Source organism: Engystomops pustulosus, chromosome 1 (assembly GCF_040894005.1).
Source record: "Engystomops pustulosus chromosome 1, aEngPut4.maternal, whole genome shotgun sequence".
In the NCBI taxonomy this organism is placed as follows: Eukaryota; Metazoa; Chordata; class Amphibia; order Anura; family Leptodactylidae; genus Engystomops; species Engystomops pustulosus.
The window spans coordinates 63,680,371-63,700,245 of NC_092411.1; the positions used below are offsets into that span (position 1 = coordinate 63,680,371).

Consider the following 19,875-nt stretch of genomic DNA (forward strand, 5'->3'; position numbering starts at 1 on the left):
TAGGCTACTCCCCAAACAGCACTTCTAAGAACCTTTTGTATAAGATCAAGTGTAGTAGCGTTCTTATAAGTTTAGGATATGGCGGGTGAGGGGAATGTAAACAGATGCGCAAGAAGCGCTGAAATAATATCCCTAAATGGTAAAAGTTTGCAAGTATATTTTGGGGATTACACAGCAGGGTGGCGACAAAGTTAACAACTTTGATGTGGAATGCCCTGTAATAGCTCTTGGGCGGTGTGCCTTTTATCGCCTAGGCTCAGCAGTTTCAGCACCGCCTGCTGTCGCTTAGCGACGGCACTGCTGCTGTGCCTAGAGCTACCGACTGATGGCGCCATGCCCACGGATGGTAATTCGGAGGAGGAGGAGGTGGAGGAGGGGTGGGAGGAGGTATAGTAGGCCTTTGAGACCTGGACCGAGGTAGGCCCCGCAATTCTCTGCGTCGGCAGTATATGACCAGCCCCAGGGTCAGACTCGGTCCCAGCCTGCACCAAGTTAAGTGTAGTAGCGTTCTTATAAGTTTGGGATATGGCGGGTGAGGGGAATGTAAACAGATGCGCAAGAAGCGCATGATGCGCATGGAGCTGGCGTTCCGCTGCCAGGCGAGCTTTCGCCAATCCAAGCCCCTGTCTCTAGGCTACTCCCCAAACAGCACTTCTAAGAACCTTTTGTATAAGATCAAGTGTAGTAGCGTTCTTATAAGTTTAGGATATGCCGGGTGAGGGGAATGTAAACAGATGCGCAAGAAGCGCTGAAATAATATCCCTAAATGGTAAAAGTTTGCCAGTATATTTTGTGGATAACACAGCAGGGTGGCGACAAAGTTAACAACTTTGATGTGGAATCCATGAAAACAACCCAAATTTCTGCCTGACACACCTCGTTTGATAAAGGGACGATGTATGGAGGCAGCTATATGGACGACTTTTGGAGGTAGCAATGGAGACAACGTGTGGAGGCTGCTATGGAGACAATTTAATTTGGATAGTGCCTGTATGTGGCAGTCCCAAACATTTTTCAAACCAGAGGAGCAGGTAGGTGGCCCTCCAGTAAAATGGGATAGATTGAGTGCCTGTATGTGGCAGTCCCAAAAATGTTTCAAACCAGAGGAGCAGGTAGGTGGCCCTCCAGTAAAATGGAATAGATTGAGTGCCTGTATGTGGCAGTCCCAAAAATTGTTCAAACCAGAGGAGCAGGTAGGTGGCCCTGCAGTAAAATGGAATAGATTGAGTGCCTGTATGTGGCAGTCCCAAAAATTGTTCAAACCAGAGGAGCAGGTAGGTGGCCCTGCAGTAAAATGGAATAGATTGAGTGCCTGTATGTGGCAGTCCCAAAAATGTTTCAAACCAGAGGAGCAGGTAGGTGGCCCTCCAGTAAAATGGAATAGATTGAGTGCCTGTATGTGGCAGTCCCAAAAATTGTTCAAACCAGAGGAGCAGGTAGGTGGCCCTGCAGTAAAATGGAATAGATTGAGTGCCTGTATGTGGCAGTCCCAAAAATTTTTTAAAACAGAGGACCGGGTAGGTGGCCCTCCAGAAAAATGAAATAGATTGAGTGCCTGTATGTGGCACTCACAAAAATTGTTTCAAACAGAGGACCGGGTAGGTGGCCCTCCAGAAAAATTAAATGCATGAAGTACTATAGCAAGAGCCAGTGGGCCCTGTCAAAAAATAGCCATTTTCCTCTGCTTTACTGTACAAAGAGGAGGAGAAGGAGGAAAATGAGGAGGAGGAGGAGGAGTGGATCAATTATTCAGGTTGAGCTTCCTTCACCTGGTGGAGATTGGAAATTCTGAGAAATCCAGCCTTTATTCATTTTAATAAGCGTCAGCCTGTCAGCGCTGTCAGTCGACAGGCGTGTACGCTTATCGGTGATGATGCCACCAGCTGCACTGAAAACCCGCTCGGACAAGACGCTAGCGGCAGGGCAGGCAAGAACCTCCAAGGCGTACAGCGCCAGTTCGTGCCACATGTCCAGCTTTGAAACCCAGTAGTTGTAGGGAGCTGTGTGATCATTTAGGACGATGGTATGGTCAGCTACGTACTCCCTCACCATCTTTCTGTAAAGATCAGCCCTACTCTGCCGAGACTGGGGACAGGTGACAGTGTCTTGCTGGGGTGACATAAAGCTGGCAAAAGCCTTGTAAAGCGTACCCTTGCCAGTGCTGGACAAGCTGCCTGCTCGCCTACTCTCCCTCGCTACTTGTCCCGCAGAACTACGCACTCTGCCGCTAGCGCTGTCAGAAGGGAAATACTGTTTCAGCTTGTGCACCAGGGCCTGCTGGTATTCATGCATTCTCACACTCCTTTCCTCTCCAGGGATGAGAGTGGGAAGATTTTGCTTGTACCGTGGGTCCAGGAGAGTGAACACCCAGTAATCGGTGCTGGAATAAATTCTTTGAACGCGAGGGTCACGGGATAGGCAGCCTAGCATGAAATCTGCCATATGCGCCAGAGTACCAACGCGTAAGAATTCACTCCCCTCACTGGCCTGACTGTCCATTTCCTCCTCCTCCAACTCCTCTTCTTCTGCCCATACACGCTGAACAGTGAAGGACTCAACAATGGTCCCCTCTTGTGTCTCGCCAACATTCTCCTCCTCTTCCTCCTCATCCTCCTCCACCTCCACCTCCTCCGATATGCGCTGAGAAACAGACCTCAGGGTGCTTTGGCTATCAACAAGGGAATATTCTTCCCCCGTCTCTTGTGACGAGCGCAAAGCTTCCGACTTCATGCTGACCAGAGAGTTTTTCAACAGGCCAAGCAGCGGGATGGTGAGGCTGATGATGGCGGCATCGCCACTGACCATCTGTGTTGACTCCTCAAAGTTACTCAGCACCTGACAGATATCAGACATCCACGTCCACTCCTCATTGTAGACTTGAGGAAGCTGACTGACCTGACTACCAGTTCTGGTGGAAGTTGACATCTGGCAGTCTACAATCGCTCTGCGCTGCTGGTAAACTCTGGATAACATGGTCAGTGTTGAATTCCACCTCGTGGGCACGTCGCACAACAGTCGGTGAGCGGGCAGTTGGAGGCGGCGCTGCGCTGCCCTGAGAGTGGCAGCATCTGGGCTGGACTTCCTGAAATGCGCACAGATGCGGCGCACCTTCGTGAGCAAATCAGACAGATTGGGGTATGTCTTGAGGAAACGCTGCACTATCAGATTTAACACATGGGCCAGGCATGGCACATGTGTCAGTCTGCCGAGTTGCAGAGCCGCCACCAGGTTACGGCCGTTGTCACACACAACCATTCCCGGCTTGAGGTTCAGCGGTGCCAGCCACAGATCAGTCTGCGCCGTGATGCCCTGTAATAGCTCTTGGGCGGTGTGCCTTTTGTCGCCTAGGCTCAGCAGTTTGAGCACCGCCTGCTGTCGCTTAGCGACGGCACTGCTGCTGTGCCTAGAGCTACCGACTGATGGCGCCGTGCCCACGGATGGTAGTTCGGAGGAGGAGGTGGAGGAGGGGTGGGAGGAGGAGGAGGCATAGTAGGCCTGAAACACCTGGACCGAGGTAGGCCCCGCAATCCTCGGCGTCGGCAGTATATGAGCAGCCCCAGGGTCAGACTCGGTCCCAGCCTCCACCAAGTTAACCCAATGTGCCGTCAGCGATATATAGTGGCCCTGCCCGGCAGCACTCGTCCACGTGTCCGTGGTCAGGTGGACCTTGTCAGAAACGGCGTTGGTCAGGGCACGGATGATGTTGTCTGACACGTGCTGGTGCAGGGCTGGGACGGCACATCGGGAAAAGTAGTGGCGGCTGGGGACCGAATACCGAGGGGCGGCCGCCGCCATGAGGTTGCGAAAGGCCTCGGTCTCTACTAGCCTATAGGGCAGCATCTCCAGGCTAAGCAATCTGGAGATGTGCACATTAAGGGCTTGGGCGTGCGGGTGGGTTGCACTATATTTGCGTTTCCGCTCCAGCGTCTGGGGTATGGAGAGCTGAACGCTGGTGGATGCTGTGGAGGATCGTGGAGGCGACGATGGGGTTTTTGTGCCAGGGTCCTGGGCAGGGGGCTGACTAGCAGCTGACACAGGGGAAGGAGCAGTGGTGTGCACGGCCGGAGGTGAACGGGCTTGTTGCCACTGAGTGGGGTGCTTAGCATTCATATGCCTGCGCATACTGGTGGTAGTTAAGCTAGTAGTGGTGGAACCCCTGCTGAGCCTGGTTTGGCAAATGTTGCACACCACAGTCCGTCGGTCATCCGGTGTTTCCTTAAAGAACCTCCACACTTCTGAAGATCTAGCCCTCGCCGCAAGAGCCCTCACCACGGGAGCTTCACTAGTTGACAGTGGCGCTGATGCACCAGCTCTGGCCCTGCCTCTCCGTCTGGCCCCACCACTGCCTCTTCCAACCTGTTCAGGTCGAGGACTCTCCTCCGTCTCAGAAGCACTGTGTTCACCCGGCCTCTCAACCCAGCTTGGGTCTGTCACCTCATCATCCTCCGATCCCTCAGTCTGCTCCCCCCTCGGACTTCCTGCCCTGACAACAACTTCCCCACTGTCTGACAACCGTGTCTCCTCATCGTCGGACACCTCTTTACACACTTCCACTACGTCAAGAAGGTCATCATCACCCACAGACTGTGACTGGTGGAAAACCTGGGCATCGGAAAATTGCTCAGCAGCAACCGGACAAGTGGTTTGTGACTGTGGGAAGGGTCCAGAAAACAGTTCCTCAGAGTATGCCGGTTCAAATGCCAAATTTTCCTGGGAGGGGGCAGACTGGGGGGGAGGAGGCTGAGGTGCAGGAGCTGGAGGAGTGGGGATTTCGGTGACATGGGTGGACTGCGTGGAAGACTGACTGGTGGTGGACAAATTGCTCGAAGCATTGTCAGCAATCCACGACATCACCTGTTCGCACTGTTCTGGCCTCAACAGTGCTCTACCACGAGTCCCAGTAACTTCAGACATGAACCTAGGGAGTGTAGCTCTGCGGCGTTCCCCTGCTCCCTCATCAGCAGGTGGTGTCTCACCCCGCCCAGGACCACGGCCTCTGACCCCTGCAGTAGTTGGACGCCCACGTCCCCGCCCTCGTCCTCTACCCCTAGCCCTCGGGTTAAACATTTTTAAAATGAGAGTTATAACTTTTTTTTTTTTTTTTACTTCTTTTTGTTTTTTTGGTGTTTTTTTGTGTTTTTTTTTTTTTTTTGTGTTTTTTGTTTTTTTTTGAGTTTTTAAAACCAAACAATCCTATCCTATTGCTATGGCTATTTTCTAGCCAAGTATCAAAGGAAGCACACTACTATGCCAGATGAGATGACACTGAGTTATTGCCTAATAGAAATCCAACCCCTACTGAATTTTGCCACTTCGGCCTTTGCTATGGATATGTGCGCCACTAAGCGCAGAACACAGCGGTCGCAAGTCTCACTACAAATTGCTCAGAATTGGCAAGTACATGCACTGCAGAAACTACAGCCACCAGCAGATCAACCAGAAATCAAATATATAGAACGCTACTGTAGGCTTCAAGAAGCTGTTTGTATTCTCCTATGGCTATTTTCTAGCCAAGTATCAAAGGAAGCACACTACTATGCCAGATGAGATGACACTGAGTTATTGCCTAATAGAAATCCAACCCCTACTGAATTTTGCCACTTCGGCCTTTGCTATGGATATGTGCGCCACTAAGCGCAGAACACAGCGGTCGCAAGTCTCACTACAAATTGCTCAGAATTGGCAAGTACATGCACTGCTGAAACTACAGCCACCAGCAGATCAACCAGAAATCAAATATATAGAACGCTACTGTAGGCTTCAAGAAGCTGTTTGTATTCTCCTATGGCTATTTTCTAGCCAAGTATCAAAGGAAGCACACTACTATGCCAGATGAGATGACACTGAGTTATTGCCTAATAGAAATCCAACCCCTACTGAATTTTGCCACTTCGGCCTTTGCTATGGATATGTGCGCCACTAAGCGCAGAACACAGCGGTCGCAAGTCTCACTACAAATTGCTCAGAATTGGCAAGTACATGCACTGCAGAAACTACAGCCACCAGCAGATCAACCAGAAATCAAATATATAGAACGCTACTGTAGGCTTCAAGAAGCTGTTTGTATTCTCCTATGGCTATTTTCTAGCCAAGTATCAAAGGAAGCACACTACTATGCCAGATGAGATGACACTGAGTTATTGCCTAATAGAAATCCAACCCCTACTGAATTTTGCCACTTCGGCCTTTGCTATGGATATGTGTGCCACTAAGAGCTAAACACAACGGTAGCAAGTCCCCCTGCTAATTCCTCACAAAATGGTAAAAGATGCAAATTAAAATAAAAAAAGTAGAACGTTATTGTAGCCCTAAGAAGGGCTGTTGGGTTCTTTGAGAATCACTCCTGCCTAACAGTAAGCTAATAGAACACCCTAACGCTTTCCCTGACCAGCAGCAGCTCTCTCCCTAGCGGCATCCAGAGACAGAATGATCCGAGCAGCGCGGCCAGCGGCTAGTCTATCCCAGGGTCACCTGATCTGGCCAGCCAACCACTGCTATCGACGTGTAAGGGTACCACGTCATGCTGGGTGGAGTGCAGAGTCTCCTGGCTTGTGATTGGCTCTGTTTCTGGCCGCCAAAAAGCAAAACGGCGGGAGCTGCCATTTTCTCGAGCGGGCGAAGTATTCGTCCGAGTAACGAGCAGTTTCGAGTACCCTAATGCTCGACCGAGCATCAAGCTCGGACGAGCATGTTCGCTCATCTCTAGTTTTAACCTATTCATTACAATGTGCGATTTGCACATTGTAATGAATGATAAGGAAAAGCCTCAAATACTGCCACACAACAGTATGGCAGTATATGGTAGGATCAATCAAACAAACTAGAGTTAAAGTACCCTAGGGAGTCTGAAAAATAGTAAAAAAAAATTACATATAAAAAAAAACTCTAAAAATTCCTTTCCCTAGAACTGATACAAATATACAGTAAAAATCATAAACATGTGAGGTATCGCCACATCCCAAAATCTCCGATCTATTAAACTGTAATAACGGTTATTCCTGGCGATTAACCCCGTAATGGAAAATAGAGCCCAAAGTCAAAAATACCACTTTTTTCCATGAGAAATGAAAAATATAAAAAATTCTAGTTAAAGTGATCAAAAGACTGTACAGTGCTAAAAATGGTAGCATTGAAAACGTCAAAAGTCACAAAATATGACACCACCCACAGCTCCGTACACTGAAGTATGAAAAAGTTATTAGCGCAAGAAGATGGCAAAATAAAGAATTTTTATACAGGAGGTTTTCATTTTTGTAAATGTATGAAAACATTATAAAACCGATACAAATGTGTTATTCCTGTGATTGCAGTGACCCAAAGAATAAAGTATCAAAATCCAAGCCTACAAGAAAACGGCACAAGTACACTTTTTCATCATTTTCACTGCATTTGGATCTTTTTTTCTCACTTCCCAGGACACGGCTTGGAATATTAAATACCGTCACTATGAAGTGCAATTTGTTACGCAGAAAACAAGCCCAAAACAGCTCTTTACATAGAAAAATAAAAAAGTTATAGATTTTTGAAGGTGGGGAGTAAAAATGGAAATGCAAAAATGAAAAAGTGCCTTGGTGTTAAGGGGAGGCTATCTACCATTGGGAAACTACTTTCTGAAGTAGTTCCTGATGCAGATTCCCCATGCCTGCAGCAGCAGCTGCATTCAATTTTATCCTAATTTTGGGATGTTGTTAAGGCAGAAATAAACTTTAATTGAAGACTATGATAATTAATTTCAAAGGCAAAGGCCAAAGGCTACTTCAAGTCCCCAGTAGCCATTTCATACCTGCCTACCACCTCGTCATTTAGTTATCTGTGCGTGTCTCCGGCATCAAACAAGCTCTGTGCAAGCGCAGTAAATCCTTTCATACTGTCCCCGGGTTGCATACAACATAGATTCTTTGGGTTTGTTCTTAAGTTGGAACTGTATATTTAAGAACACCCGACTTTCAGATGACCCCTAGTTACAAACGGAGCTCTGGATGTTGGTTATTTACTGTACTTTAGCCCTAGGCTACAATAAACGGCTATAATAGTTATGAGAGGTGTCTGCAATGAAGCTTTAGTGTTAATCCTGGTTCTTATGACCCAACTTTTTTTAAATCCAATTGTCACAGACACCAAAAAAGATTCTGGGCGGGGTTACAATGATAAAATATACAGTTCTGACTTACTGTACGGACAAAATTTTTACCCAGCGATAATGAATGAATTTTTTGCTGTACTGGGACCAAGGATTATCAATAAAACTTCATTACAGACACCTTACAGCTGGGACTACAGTAAAGCATTCAGAGACGTTCACCAGAGGTCACAGTGTGTAGAGTGGTCCATCTGTAACCTGGGGTCATCTGTAAGTCGGTTGTCCTTAAGTAGGGGATCGCCTGTAAATACATACAAACATACAATACATCTTTTAGAAGACACACCTTTAAAAGGGCAGCTTTCGTAGTATAATGGGAAAAAATTGGACAATGAAAGAATCTTTTTTTTAGAGAGTGGGTCATCTTCATGTGTATGGTTTTTAACGCTGAGCAGATCACTTAGCAGCATACCAAGCAAACTGAACAGGAAGAATAGACAGCGCCTATTGCCAATGATCACTGTCCATCAAAGATAAATGCTGCCTGTATCATGTTTTAACTGTATTGCCGTTAGAGCCCCTGGAAAACAAATTGATTCCCTGGAGGCTTTTCGATGACAAATGACATTGATAACAGAGTAGCAAAAATGGCAAACGCTTGCAAGAGCATACAGAGTACCCATAAGAAAAAATTATTATCAGTAAAAAGGATTGCAGAAATTTTTCCATAAATATATTTGTGCATTGCATACCTAATGGCCAATGAGATGAGATCAAAATATAATTTCATCTTCATTTTAGTAGCATTATGGAAAAATTTACTTGGAGACTATGGCCACACTGACAAGGTCAGTATTTGGCAGCAGTGTGTATGTATATGTATGTATGCATGTATATATAGACAATGTCACCAGATGAAATGAGATAATTTAAGCCTCTGTCTACACTGTGCTTTAAGTTTTGTACAGAATGTATGAGATGCTCAGGACATAATGCTCCCATAGAGATTGTAAACCTAATATCAGGACTAGGAGATTTGTGGTCTGCAATAGGACTTTAAAGGACATCTACCATCAGATTTACTTATGGTACACTGTCCAAACTTACTAGCTCGTTCTTTACTCTAGGGGATGGCAACGTCGTTATGATGTTCAGGAACGGCCGAATTTGTCTTAAAAAAAAGACTCTATAAAAATATGCAGATGAGCTGCAGATGAGCAGCAAAGTACAGACTGGGGACGTGCATAAATTATCAGATGGCGGAGCAAAGAGTTTTTGACAAATGTGGCTGTTCCTGAAAATAATAAAGACTATGTCATCCCCTAGAGCAGTGGTGGCGAACCTATGGCACGGGTGCCAGAGGCGGTACTCAGAGCCCTTTCTGTGGGCACCCGGGCCATCTCCCCAGCACACCAGACAGGACTCAAAGAATCTTCCTGCAGTTCCAAGCAACTTAAAAGATGCTGCTTTCAGAAAGAAGCTAACATTTTCCATCTTTCTATTATGTTGCTGTCCTCAGGAGGCCAATATGATTGAAAGTTGTTGTAGAACAGGGAGAAATAAGTTAATGCCTTGATTTTTGGTTGGCACCTCGCAATAAATAAGGGGGGTTTTGGGTTGCTTTTTGGGCACTCGGCTGCTAAAAGGTTCACCATCACTGCCCTAGAGTAAAGAACAAGCAACTATGTTTAGACATCTGCCATCAGTAAATCTGATGGTAGTTGTCCTTTGAAAAGAAGTGACCAGTGGGCAAAATAGCCCCTTAACCCCTACTTACCTACTGGAGAGAAGGGACTACAGCTGGAAGCAGACCCTAGGCACACACAGGATATATGGGGACATGGGAGGTTTGTTTTCAAATTTGAAATCGATCTGTGGTGGAGCGGTTTCCCGGTGGTGGTGGTGGGGGGGAGGACCTCTACTCATTGGCCACTCCCAGGGGACTAGGGACACAACTCTGCATACAGAAATGTAAATTTTGAACTTATCCTTTTTTGGGGGAAAAAGACAGTGTTACTATAACAACAAGGGCTCCCGGCGACATATTGCCTTTATGGTGCAATCATGGACAGGCTGCCTTTAAACAAAAACTTATGGGTTGACATAAGGGTTGGTCAAAGCTTTATTATTAATAGTCAAATTCTTAAATATGTTTGTAATATTTTTTGTTAGATTTTAAAATGATTCATTAACAATTAAAACACATATTTGTCAACTAGAACAGTGAAAAAAATCCATCCACCTGTAATCCGGCCAGCCAATGGGCATGTTGGCCAATAACCCCTACATATCCGCCAGTTGAGACAAAACAGAGCCTAATATCCAAAAAAACCCAATAAAAAGGGAGGGAATAGGGGTAGAGGGTAGAAGAAGGCTGCACTTTGTATTTAAGCTGTGCTCACTGCTTGTACCACCCACAATACAGCCCCTAGTCACATAGCTCACATAGCCCATTGCACACAGGAAATATGGAGGGGAAAAATCCACCTCATGTTAAAGGGACATACCGTAACATTAACTCCTGCCAGCTATTAACCCCTTTGTGCAGTTATTAGCCCAATGGCTATGCGCCTCCAGGCTTCCAAATGTTACCATTTTCTGAGAGCACCCCAGCCAGCTCTTCCCACCTCCACACCTTTTGCTTTCTGCCTACGGCTGATCACCAGTCAGCTGACCAGGAATTAAAACAGCTTAGACTTTTTTTTTTGTCGTCTATTTTTTACCAAGTTTGTTTTTGGATCAAAAATAGTGAACCCCGCACCCTTAATACAAAGTGGCTGTAGAGAGAGGTAAGAGTACAGTATAAGCAGTGCAAATAATGAGCCTCAAACAAAGGACCTGTGGTGTGTTTGTGGTCTGTGTGTCATAGGATGACAGGAGAAAAGACTCCCCAAGCCCTTAACATGGCCTGGAATAGGATCTGCCGAGTTCTCCAGTTTGGGTAGTTGGTGTGTATACTACAGCCATGTGTGTGAACCGATAGATGTAATGATGTTTTCAAGGCTAACACACGTACCCACACTACATTGGTGTCCTTGATGCAGTGGGGGATTAAGACTGCCATGGGGTGTATGAATATTATAGCTCCTACAAGTCTGGAATTCATGGTACGAGAATCAAGCTTCTTGGGGAATGGAGGATGCCTCACTTTTGCCTGCTTTTAATCTGTGATTTCAGAACCTTTGGAGAACCTTCAAAGGTCCTGAAATGGCTCTTGTGTACATGTGTATTGAGAGCAGGAACAGATGTACAAGGATGTCATGGGCGAAGGCCCTTTTCAGTATAAAATTTGGTGGGTGGTTTGGGTTGCAATACCCCCCCTGAAGGTTTAGACCCCCGGGGCACCGCCTATATTTTAATCCACTACTAGAATGATGGCAAAAAAATAGAAATTTGTGGTTGTGATGCCTTACCCTTTTGATTAGTGGGGAAACAGATGATGTTTCCGATCTACCTTCTTCGGGTATCTCCTTTTTAGCATCCGTCTCTTCAGGTTTTTTATCCTGCAATTCAAGTTTACAACTTGTTATTATTGATATTACTACTACAAAATTATTCAGTGACAAATAACATAGTAACAGACTGTGAGGATGCACAATAACAACAAGAACGATAGGAACAATATTAGCAACAAATACAGAAAATCTGGGGGAAAAAGTGTTATCCTGCATCCTCCAAATGTTTTCTGACTGGTATTAATGAAACACAGTTTACTGTGTGAAAGAAGACACATATTTTATCAGTTTTGATAGTTGTTGTTATTTTGCTGTGAAATGGATTTAAGTTATATTTTACTTAAAAACCTGGAAGAATAAAAGCAAATTCACCCTGAATCCAATGGAAGACTTCAAGGGGTATCTTAGATGCCATGATGTTAGAAATGCATATTTAGATTTATTTTCAGGGAAAATGCTGTAAATCCAGTAGGTGGCAGTAGAACACGTGTTTCTACTTATCTCTTGCCGTGTGACCTGGCGTTCTAATTGCGAGATATGAATGCGTGCGATAAATATGTACACAGTCTGCCCGCCTCTCCGAGCTCCCATTAGCCATATGACTGAGCATGGACGCCAGCTATAAATGCACCATTAACCCAGTGAAAAATAGCCTTTAATCAAATTAATAGATCTTATCGTCCCCTCAAACACTTTGCGTTATGTGTAAGCTCTCTTGGATTATTGGTGGAGATTTCATTCCAGAACGCTGTGTGTGATGAGAAGAACATCATGGTTTTGTAGGAAAATAACTTTCATCATAACAGTTCAGAGAGATTAGAAAAAGAGCTCTCCTTGGAATATCTGCGTAGAGAGATAACAAATATCCAATGTTTGCTTCATTTACATTCACTAGAGAGGGTCAACTAAGTCGCCAACAGCCCTTCCTACTAGAACCGTAAAAATTAGGGAAGAAATATAAGGCATTGCATATTACAAATACAATGAAGGATTCCTCATTATGAAATGTTAATAGAAAAGGGGGGAGTATAAAGTGGTCTACTGCTCAAATGTTATGAATTAAAGGGGTTGTTTACTTTCAGCAAATAATTGATATTGTTTGTGTTAGGCCGCATTCACACGATCATATGGGGGACGTATGTACTGTTCCTTCTTGAATAGATATACTGGTTTGGTGTTAATCCTGCATCATGTCATAAGGCCGTAGGTCAAGCAAAGTCACAATTGCCAGTGCTCTACATCATATCCAATTTTCATGTACAGATTGATGGGAAATCTCACCACCTCTTCTTAGGTTAGAAATAAAGGTTCCCCTTGATTCACTGATCCTCCCTCCTTTTCCAATCACTGGAACGAAAAAACAAAAAATGGACCCCGTCTCACTTCCATGCCCGAGGTTCACCGTTGACTCTGTTTTTGGAAATAATGGACAGATGGTGCAGGTCACCAAGGTAAGGGGTAAAAATTTTTTTATTCGTATATACTCACAAAAGTGCATTAAAACACCCGTAACACATCTCTTAAAAATAACTAAGACGCCAAACACCTTTGTGAAAAATCTGTGTTTTTAAGTAACCGGAACCTACGTCAAACACCAAGCCCCGGAAGAAGCCTGAAGAGGCTAAATCTAGGTCGAGCAAGGTTTTTGGCGTCTTAGTCATTTTTAAGAGATGTGTTACGCGTGTTTTAAGGTACTTTTGTGAGTGTATGCAAATAAAAAAATTTTTACCCCTTACCTTGGTGACGAGTTCATCGCATCACACTCGCAAGTGTGGAACGGGCCTAAGTAACCAAATGGATGGGAGCAACATTTCCCATGGAATGAACTCTTTAAAGGAAACCAGTGATTATTATTAGAAAGCATCTGGGTTTAACCCCTTAACGACTTCCATTTTTCACTCACCAACTTCAAAAATCTATAACTTTTTTATTTTTCCACATAAAGAGCTGTGTTATGGCTTATTTTCTGCGTAACAAATTGCACTTCATAGTGATGGTATTTAATATTCCATGGCCTGTACTGGGAAGCGGGGAAAAAATTCCAAATGCAGTGAAAATGGTGAAAAACCAAATTTGCGACGTTTAGATGTGGGCTTGGATTTTACAGCTTTCACTCTTTGCGTCCCAAATGACATGTCTACTTTATTCTTTGGGTCAGTGCGATCACGAGGATATCAAATTTGTATAGGTTTTATAATGTTTTCATACATTTAAAAAAATTTAAACCTCCTGTACAAAATATTTTTTTTAAATTTTGCCTTTTCTGGCGCCAATAACTTTTTCATACTTTGGTGTACAGAGCTGTGGGTAGTGTCATTTTTTGCGAACTTTGATTTTTGGGACTGTGCGACCTTTTGATCACTTTTTACAAATGTTTTAAATATTTTTCAAAATGGCAAAAAAATACCATTTTCGACATTGGACGCTATTTTCAGTTACGGGGTTAAACATAGTGAAAAACCGTTATTATATCATCCCCCGCGGTGGTCCAGAGACTTTCTGACGGTTCGCCCATCCGAACCGTGACAGACACTATGTTAAAGAACAGGAGAAGCTGAGGATATGATTATGATATAAAGTTTTGTATAGAAATATTCAGCTGCAACACTGAAAGGCAGAGAAGAATAAAGAGAAGAAAGCTGCATTTTTCTATAAAACACAAAGCATAAGGACTCAGACCTTCACATAAAACTCTTACATGTAGCACTACATTTCTTCTGGTCACCAGTTGCACTTCTTGCCATCATCTCTGCAGTTTTCCTCTCTACAGTATATGAATAGTAAGCTGTAATAAAAGCTTTCTAGTCTTAATAGCATACTGTGCCTCAGTGATAAATGTATATCTAGAGATCATTCACGTATAAGACATACTTTTTGGCCAACAAAAAACATCAAAACATCATTTACATCAAAAGGGTAAAGCAATGTCTGACAGTAAGCTCACAGTTGTGACATGAAAGTCTCTGGGAGTGAAACACAGCAGCGGTACATGTGTGCCTGCCTCCAAGCTATGACTGACTCTGTCAGTGAGAGCATGCCCACTTAGTACCTAAGTACTAAGATCCCCCTAAGATCCCTCTTAGTAACTAATAATAGGTTGGCTGAGCTGGTTGTCAGCCCTGTCCTATCTAATATGTGTTTACTTCCTCATAGATCACTGTGCCCAATCTATGAGAGGAGAGAGAACTCTGTAATAGAGCCAGAGGTCACCGTGGCGGGCTCTATTAAAGAGGTTACCGTGGCCGACTCGATTACAGAAGTCACCGTGGCCGGCTCGATTACAGAAGTCACCGTGGCCGGCTCGATTACAGAAGTCACCGTGGCCGGCTCGATTACAGAAGTCACCGTGGCCGGCTCGATTACAGAAGTCACCGTGGCCGACTCTATTACAGGGGTCACAGTGGTTGACCCTATTACAGGGGTCACTGTGGCCGGCTCTGTTACTATGTGATGGCATTACCTGTACCTTTCACTCGTTCCAATTTACTGAAATAGTGATATATAAATGCCATCCTCTGTAAAAGTAGGTCAGTGTTCCTGAGCACTTCACAGAAATAAATACATGAAAAATCATTTAAACTACAGTAAAGCAGGCACGGCAGGATTAGAAAACTTTAGTTACTTTCCTAAAACTTCTACTAATACATTTCCCTCTGCACTTTCTCCTATAGCTGTGAATGCCAAGCGTGAAAAGCTCGAAGAGTTAAGATGCTGCTTTCATCTTGTGGCGGTGGAAGACAGCTTGTGAGGTGGAGGTATGCGGAGGGGGTCCGCCAGCTGCTCAGCTCTGAACTACAAATTACTATGTCAGCCACCAGGCTATTTACAAGCGCAAATGCTGAACGACTTTCATGTCGCACATCAGTAAAGTGTATGACTAAACCTTCTCGTCACATCTAAACAGAGATGGAGACCTGTCACATATAAGTCCCTGTAATATACATTATTCAAGGATGTTTTTGCTTACTTCTCTCTGGATTTGCTGTAAATGAACTAAAATAGTTGATTGAAAAAAGGACTGAGAAGTTAAAAACTTTAGGGCAGTATTCGCCTTTACAGAGCAATGTTGTCATCCACCAATTTACTACCTATGTATAATATGACACATTGTATATAGTGAAATATGACATATTGTAATGTATAGTGAAAAACCTACACACAATTTGCAGCTAAATGCTGCTGAGAAAATGTAATACAGGCGGTCCCCGGGTTACACACAAGACAGGTTCTTTAGGCTTGTACTTAAGCTAAATTCATATGTAAGTTGGAACAGGAACACTTGCAGGGTACCCCCGACTGAATATGGAGGGTGCCATCTGACTGGGGGTGTCCAGGAGCTGCACTTAAAGGGGTATTCCAGGAATCAGCATAATTCATATACAAGTGGGCACTTAAAATATAAGCTAATGTGTAATTGGTTGTAATTTAAAATTTTGCTCCCCTTAGCAGAAAACGCTGATGACATAGACTGTAATGAAGAATTAAAATGATACTGGCCCTTTAATCAGTCCGTTAATTTCCTCCGCGCGGTCCGTTGCAGGACAGAAGATGGCCGCTGGTCACATTTCCACATCACATGTCCATCACCTGCCTGGGCAGGTCATGTGATCACCGCTATGTTTGGCTGTAGTCGGTTGGTTGCAGTGCTTCCAGTGTAACTAGTGCTGTGGTGATGGCAGTTACACATCATTACTATGGTAATGAAAGTCTGTTATATCATCACTGTTAGCAGAGCATAAGAGGGAGGAGGAGTTACTGAGAACTAAAGGATCATGGAACTTTTAGTTTCCAGTGGCGGCCATCTTAGTGATAACTCCACCTACTTTAGAGAGGCCATAAATTTTGTAAATCATAAAATCAAATTCTTTAAGCTCCGTTTTGTGACTAATGACATTGAGTATTGTTGTATTCATTTATTTATATCATCATGGGTTTTTGTGTCAGGCGTTCATATTCCCGGAATACCCCTTTAAGAGTTTATTGTGGCGTTTGCACTTTAAGGGGTGTAGTGCTCAGTTGTTGGGTTCTCCTCCCCTTCCCTGTTGTTTCCCCTCCCCTTGGGTTTATAAGCTGGGCGCCTGGGCGTGCTGCTTTCTCTTTCCCGCGCCACCAGGGAAGCTGTCCCTCCCTCCAGTTACTGTTTGGTGTTTTTGATGTCTCTCTTTTGTATTCCATACTGCGAAGTCACAGCTGGCGGTAAAAAGGAAGAGATTGGTGGAGATTTGAGAGATGGAACGAGATTTGCTTGGAAGACGCAGTGTTGGCCGGGAGTCCGGCCGAGCAAACCGCTTCGGGCAGCTGCGGTTTGGCACCAGAATGAACATCATAACAGTGCCGTTTAAGTTTTGGAGTTTTGTTAAATTGTTAAAATAAATAGCTGTGACCTTTTTTACACCCAACAGGAAGCCTCATTGCCTTTTATTCTGGTGGGGATGCTTGTTAGAGTTTATAACTCTGTTTTATATTACGGGTCTGTTTTAAAGTGCCTTATTGGGAAATTTTGTGTTCAAGTTTACTACCTCCCAGTCTTATAATTTCAGCTCCAGACAAATTTTTTTTTGTCCCTGTGACAACTGCATTATCAAAATTTTGTACTGTCATGGGAACAAGGATTATCAATGAAACTTAATTACGGATCAACATCTGATCTTTGGATGCTTTACTTTAGTCCCAGGTTGCAGAGAGCTTCTACAGAGGTCACAGTGGGTCTGTAACAAGAGGTCATCTGTAAGTGGGGTGTCTTAAAATCGGGGATCCTATTGTAAGGAAGACAGAATAGAAAGCTTTCGGGCCCCCACTGATCTGATGCTATCTAAAGGATAATGCTGGAACCAGAGGTTTCACTACAGCAGAGTTAATAGATTCCTTTCAGCAAATTTGAGGACCATTTTTTATTAAGGAGTGCATCATTTTCAGTAATGCCAATGAATACAGGGTCACTAATTATGTGAAGGGTCCAGGATTTAAAGGGGCGGACCAAGCTTGAAAGCAAAAAATTAAATGTAATCCAAGCACACCAGTATGTTTCACATGAACGTTTTCGGCTGAGGTAGAAGCCTTTGTCAAATACAAGGCCGACTGAATGGAGAGGGGAAGAATCTGTACTCCAGATCTTGGCGTGCCACGTACATAGTACGTACAGACGTACTATACCCAAGCGCCATTTGTGCAGTGATTGTTTATTGGTGGTAACTGTTCCAGAGAGAAACACAGAAGCCAGACAACCCCTTTGATGCACATGCAGCCCATTGTACCACGGTTTTTAACCATTTGCAGCCTACTTTACCCCCAGCGTTTACTAACTGCAGGCTATTGACTCAAACAAGCCCACTATTGCCCAGCTCCTAGTTCACTTAAGACTTGCCCTTAAACTTGTTTATGTCAAACTTCAACTTGGCGGCAGGAAATATTATGTGCTGGAGTCCCCAAAGGTATTTACCGTATGTACAGTCCAATCATTATACAAGCAGGGAGCAGAGGAAAGCCAGGACATTAATAATCGCTGCCCATTGACTATGCTGTCATCAGTGACTCAGGAATACAGCACAGACAAAGACTGTGGAAAGACAAGGACAAAATAACATAAATTCATGCAGAATCACCAGGTTTTACCCCATTAAACTACTTGCCCCCTCAGGTAGGGTATGCAATGGGCTTTCTAGAATTCACTCATTTATGTGAATCAGGTGCACAGACATGATCGCTCCACCAAAAGACAGTGCGGGTCTTTTACCTTTTTGGGAGTTGTAAATGTGTATTATTTGGAATGTTAAAAAAGCATATACATATTTTTCAAAAATCTCTCTAGCTTTTTGTTTTTGGTATTGTCGGGTCTTATACCTGCACTATTGTGACACCGCCTGCTGGCTCCCTATGGAGAGTGAAGGGATAGCGCTCCTCAACCATTCCCTCTCTCATCTCCACTCTCCCCTGTGCTTTCTTAGGGTTCCAGCCAAGGTGAAGGACATGACTGTCTGCATGTGGACTTAAAGCTATAAAAAATTTCCTCCCACGTCATGTGAAAATAAGCAAAGAAGAGTCCTATTTGCCTTAGTTGAGTCAAGTTTAGAGGCTGCAGTAGGTGTTGCCACTTCAGATGCCCCTATCTTTGGTTCCTAGAAGAATGCTTTCATGGTGTCCTATTTAAAATAGAAATCTCATCTTACTGCATCAGGCTTGTGTTTCTGCGAGCAACAGATATAGAGATAAAGGAAGACAAAACAGAAACACAAACCAGATGACTATATACAGAGAGGCATGGCCTGGCAGGCTATATACTGGGGGCCAGGGGCTGGCAGGCTATATACTGGGGGCCAGGGGCTGGCAGGCTATATACTGGGTGGAGGCTGTGAGTCAATGGGTTTTCCCAGTTTTGTGTGTTAATATTAAGTAACTCGGCTTATACATGGGTAGGCTTATACTAGAGTATCTCATCTCATTTTCACATTAATTTGGAAGAGAATTTTCTAGAGGTAAACGGATGAGATTTCACATGAAAGAGGAAATTCTAGAAAACACATTTCATACCCTACGTGAGGGGGCTAGTCATTTAAAGGGGCAAAATCTGGTGACAGGTTCCCTTCAAGTTTTCTTGGTATAGAAGACTTTTGACCCAATAGACCCGGTAGTTTTCATATGACTGGACAGGATGGAGATGTGTGCTGCAGTATATCATCCAAAGCTGTTCATTGATATGTGTATGTAAGAAGTCACATGTTAACTGATGGCTGGTCAGTAAGGGAAGCACTGCCACATACTGAAGAACTAGAAGCCATAAGAAATCAAATCCTTCCTGCTCTGGACCATTATAATGTTTTTTGATGCTAATGTGTTGGGAACATTTGTCATGATACACTATTAATGTGTTATAACAGAAGGCAATACTATCCAGTGTCTTATTCACTCAGTATTACTGAGTCTTTTGTTTGTAGACATTAGTATTCGTCTTGTTTCCTATAAGACTGCGCAGTGAACGTGTTGTTATATACAAGAAATGCATTGTATGTGCAGGGCATGACTGCTGTCTTCAGGAGCTTTTAAAAAGGAAAAAAATTGCCCTCCCTAGCCAAGAAATGACAGCCATCAGTTTGGCACCCCGTGATGGTAATGATAGTTCTACAGATAATAGCTAAACCATTACTGAAGCCCAAGTGTCTGGAATACTTGTTCTGACTTTTATTCCTGCATCCTGTCTCTATAGCCTTCACACTTGAGAAATCTGTGTTATTAAGCTGTCGGATGTGCTGGGAACATCTTCAGAGATATTGGCACCTGAAATCATCACAAAGATGCTAAGAGCACATTTAGAGTTGTCCCAGGAAAGACCTCCACTCCGAGGGG

At 44.1% G+C, this 19,875-nt stretch overlaps 1 protein-coding gene across 2 annotated transcripts in view; it reads right to left on the bottom strand.

Moving 5' to 3' along the window:
- Window positions 1-19,875, bottom strand: part of CCDC60 (coiled-coil domain containing 60) — a 109,269-nt gene that overhangs the window by 58,253 nt on the left and 31,141 nt on the right. For both annotated transcript variants that reach the window (XM_072142286.1, XM_072142275.1), the window contains exon 2: window positions 11,494-11,583. In XM_072142286.1, the coding sequence (XP_071998387.1) occupies window positions 11,494-11,583 (90 nt within the window). The remainder of the gene's footprint in view (window positions 1-11,493; window positions 11,584-19,875) is intronic.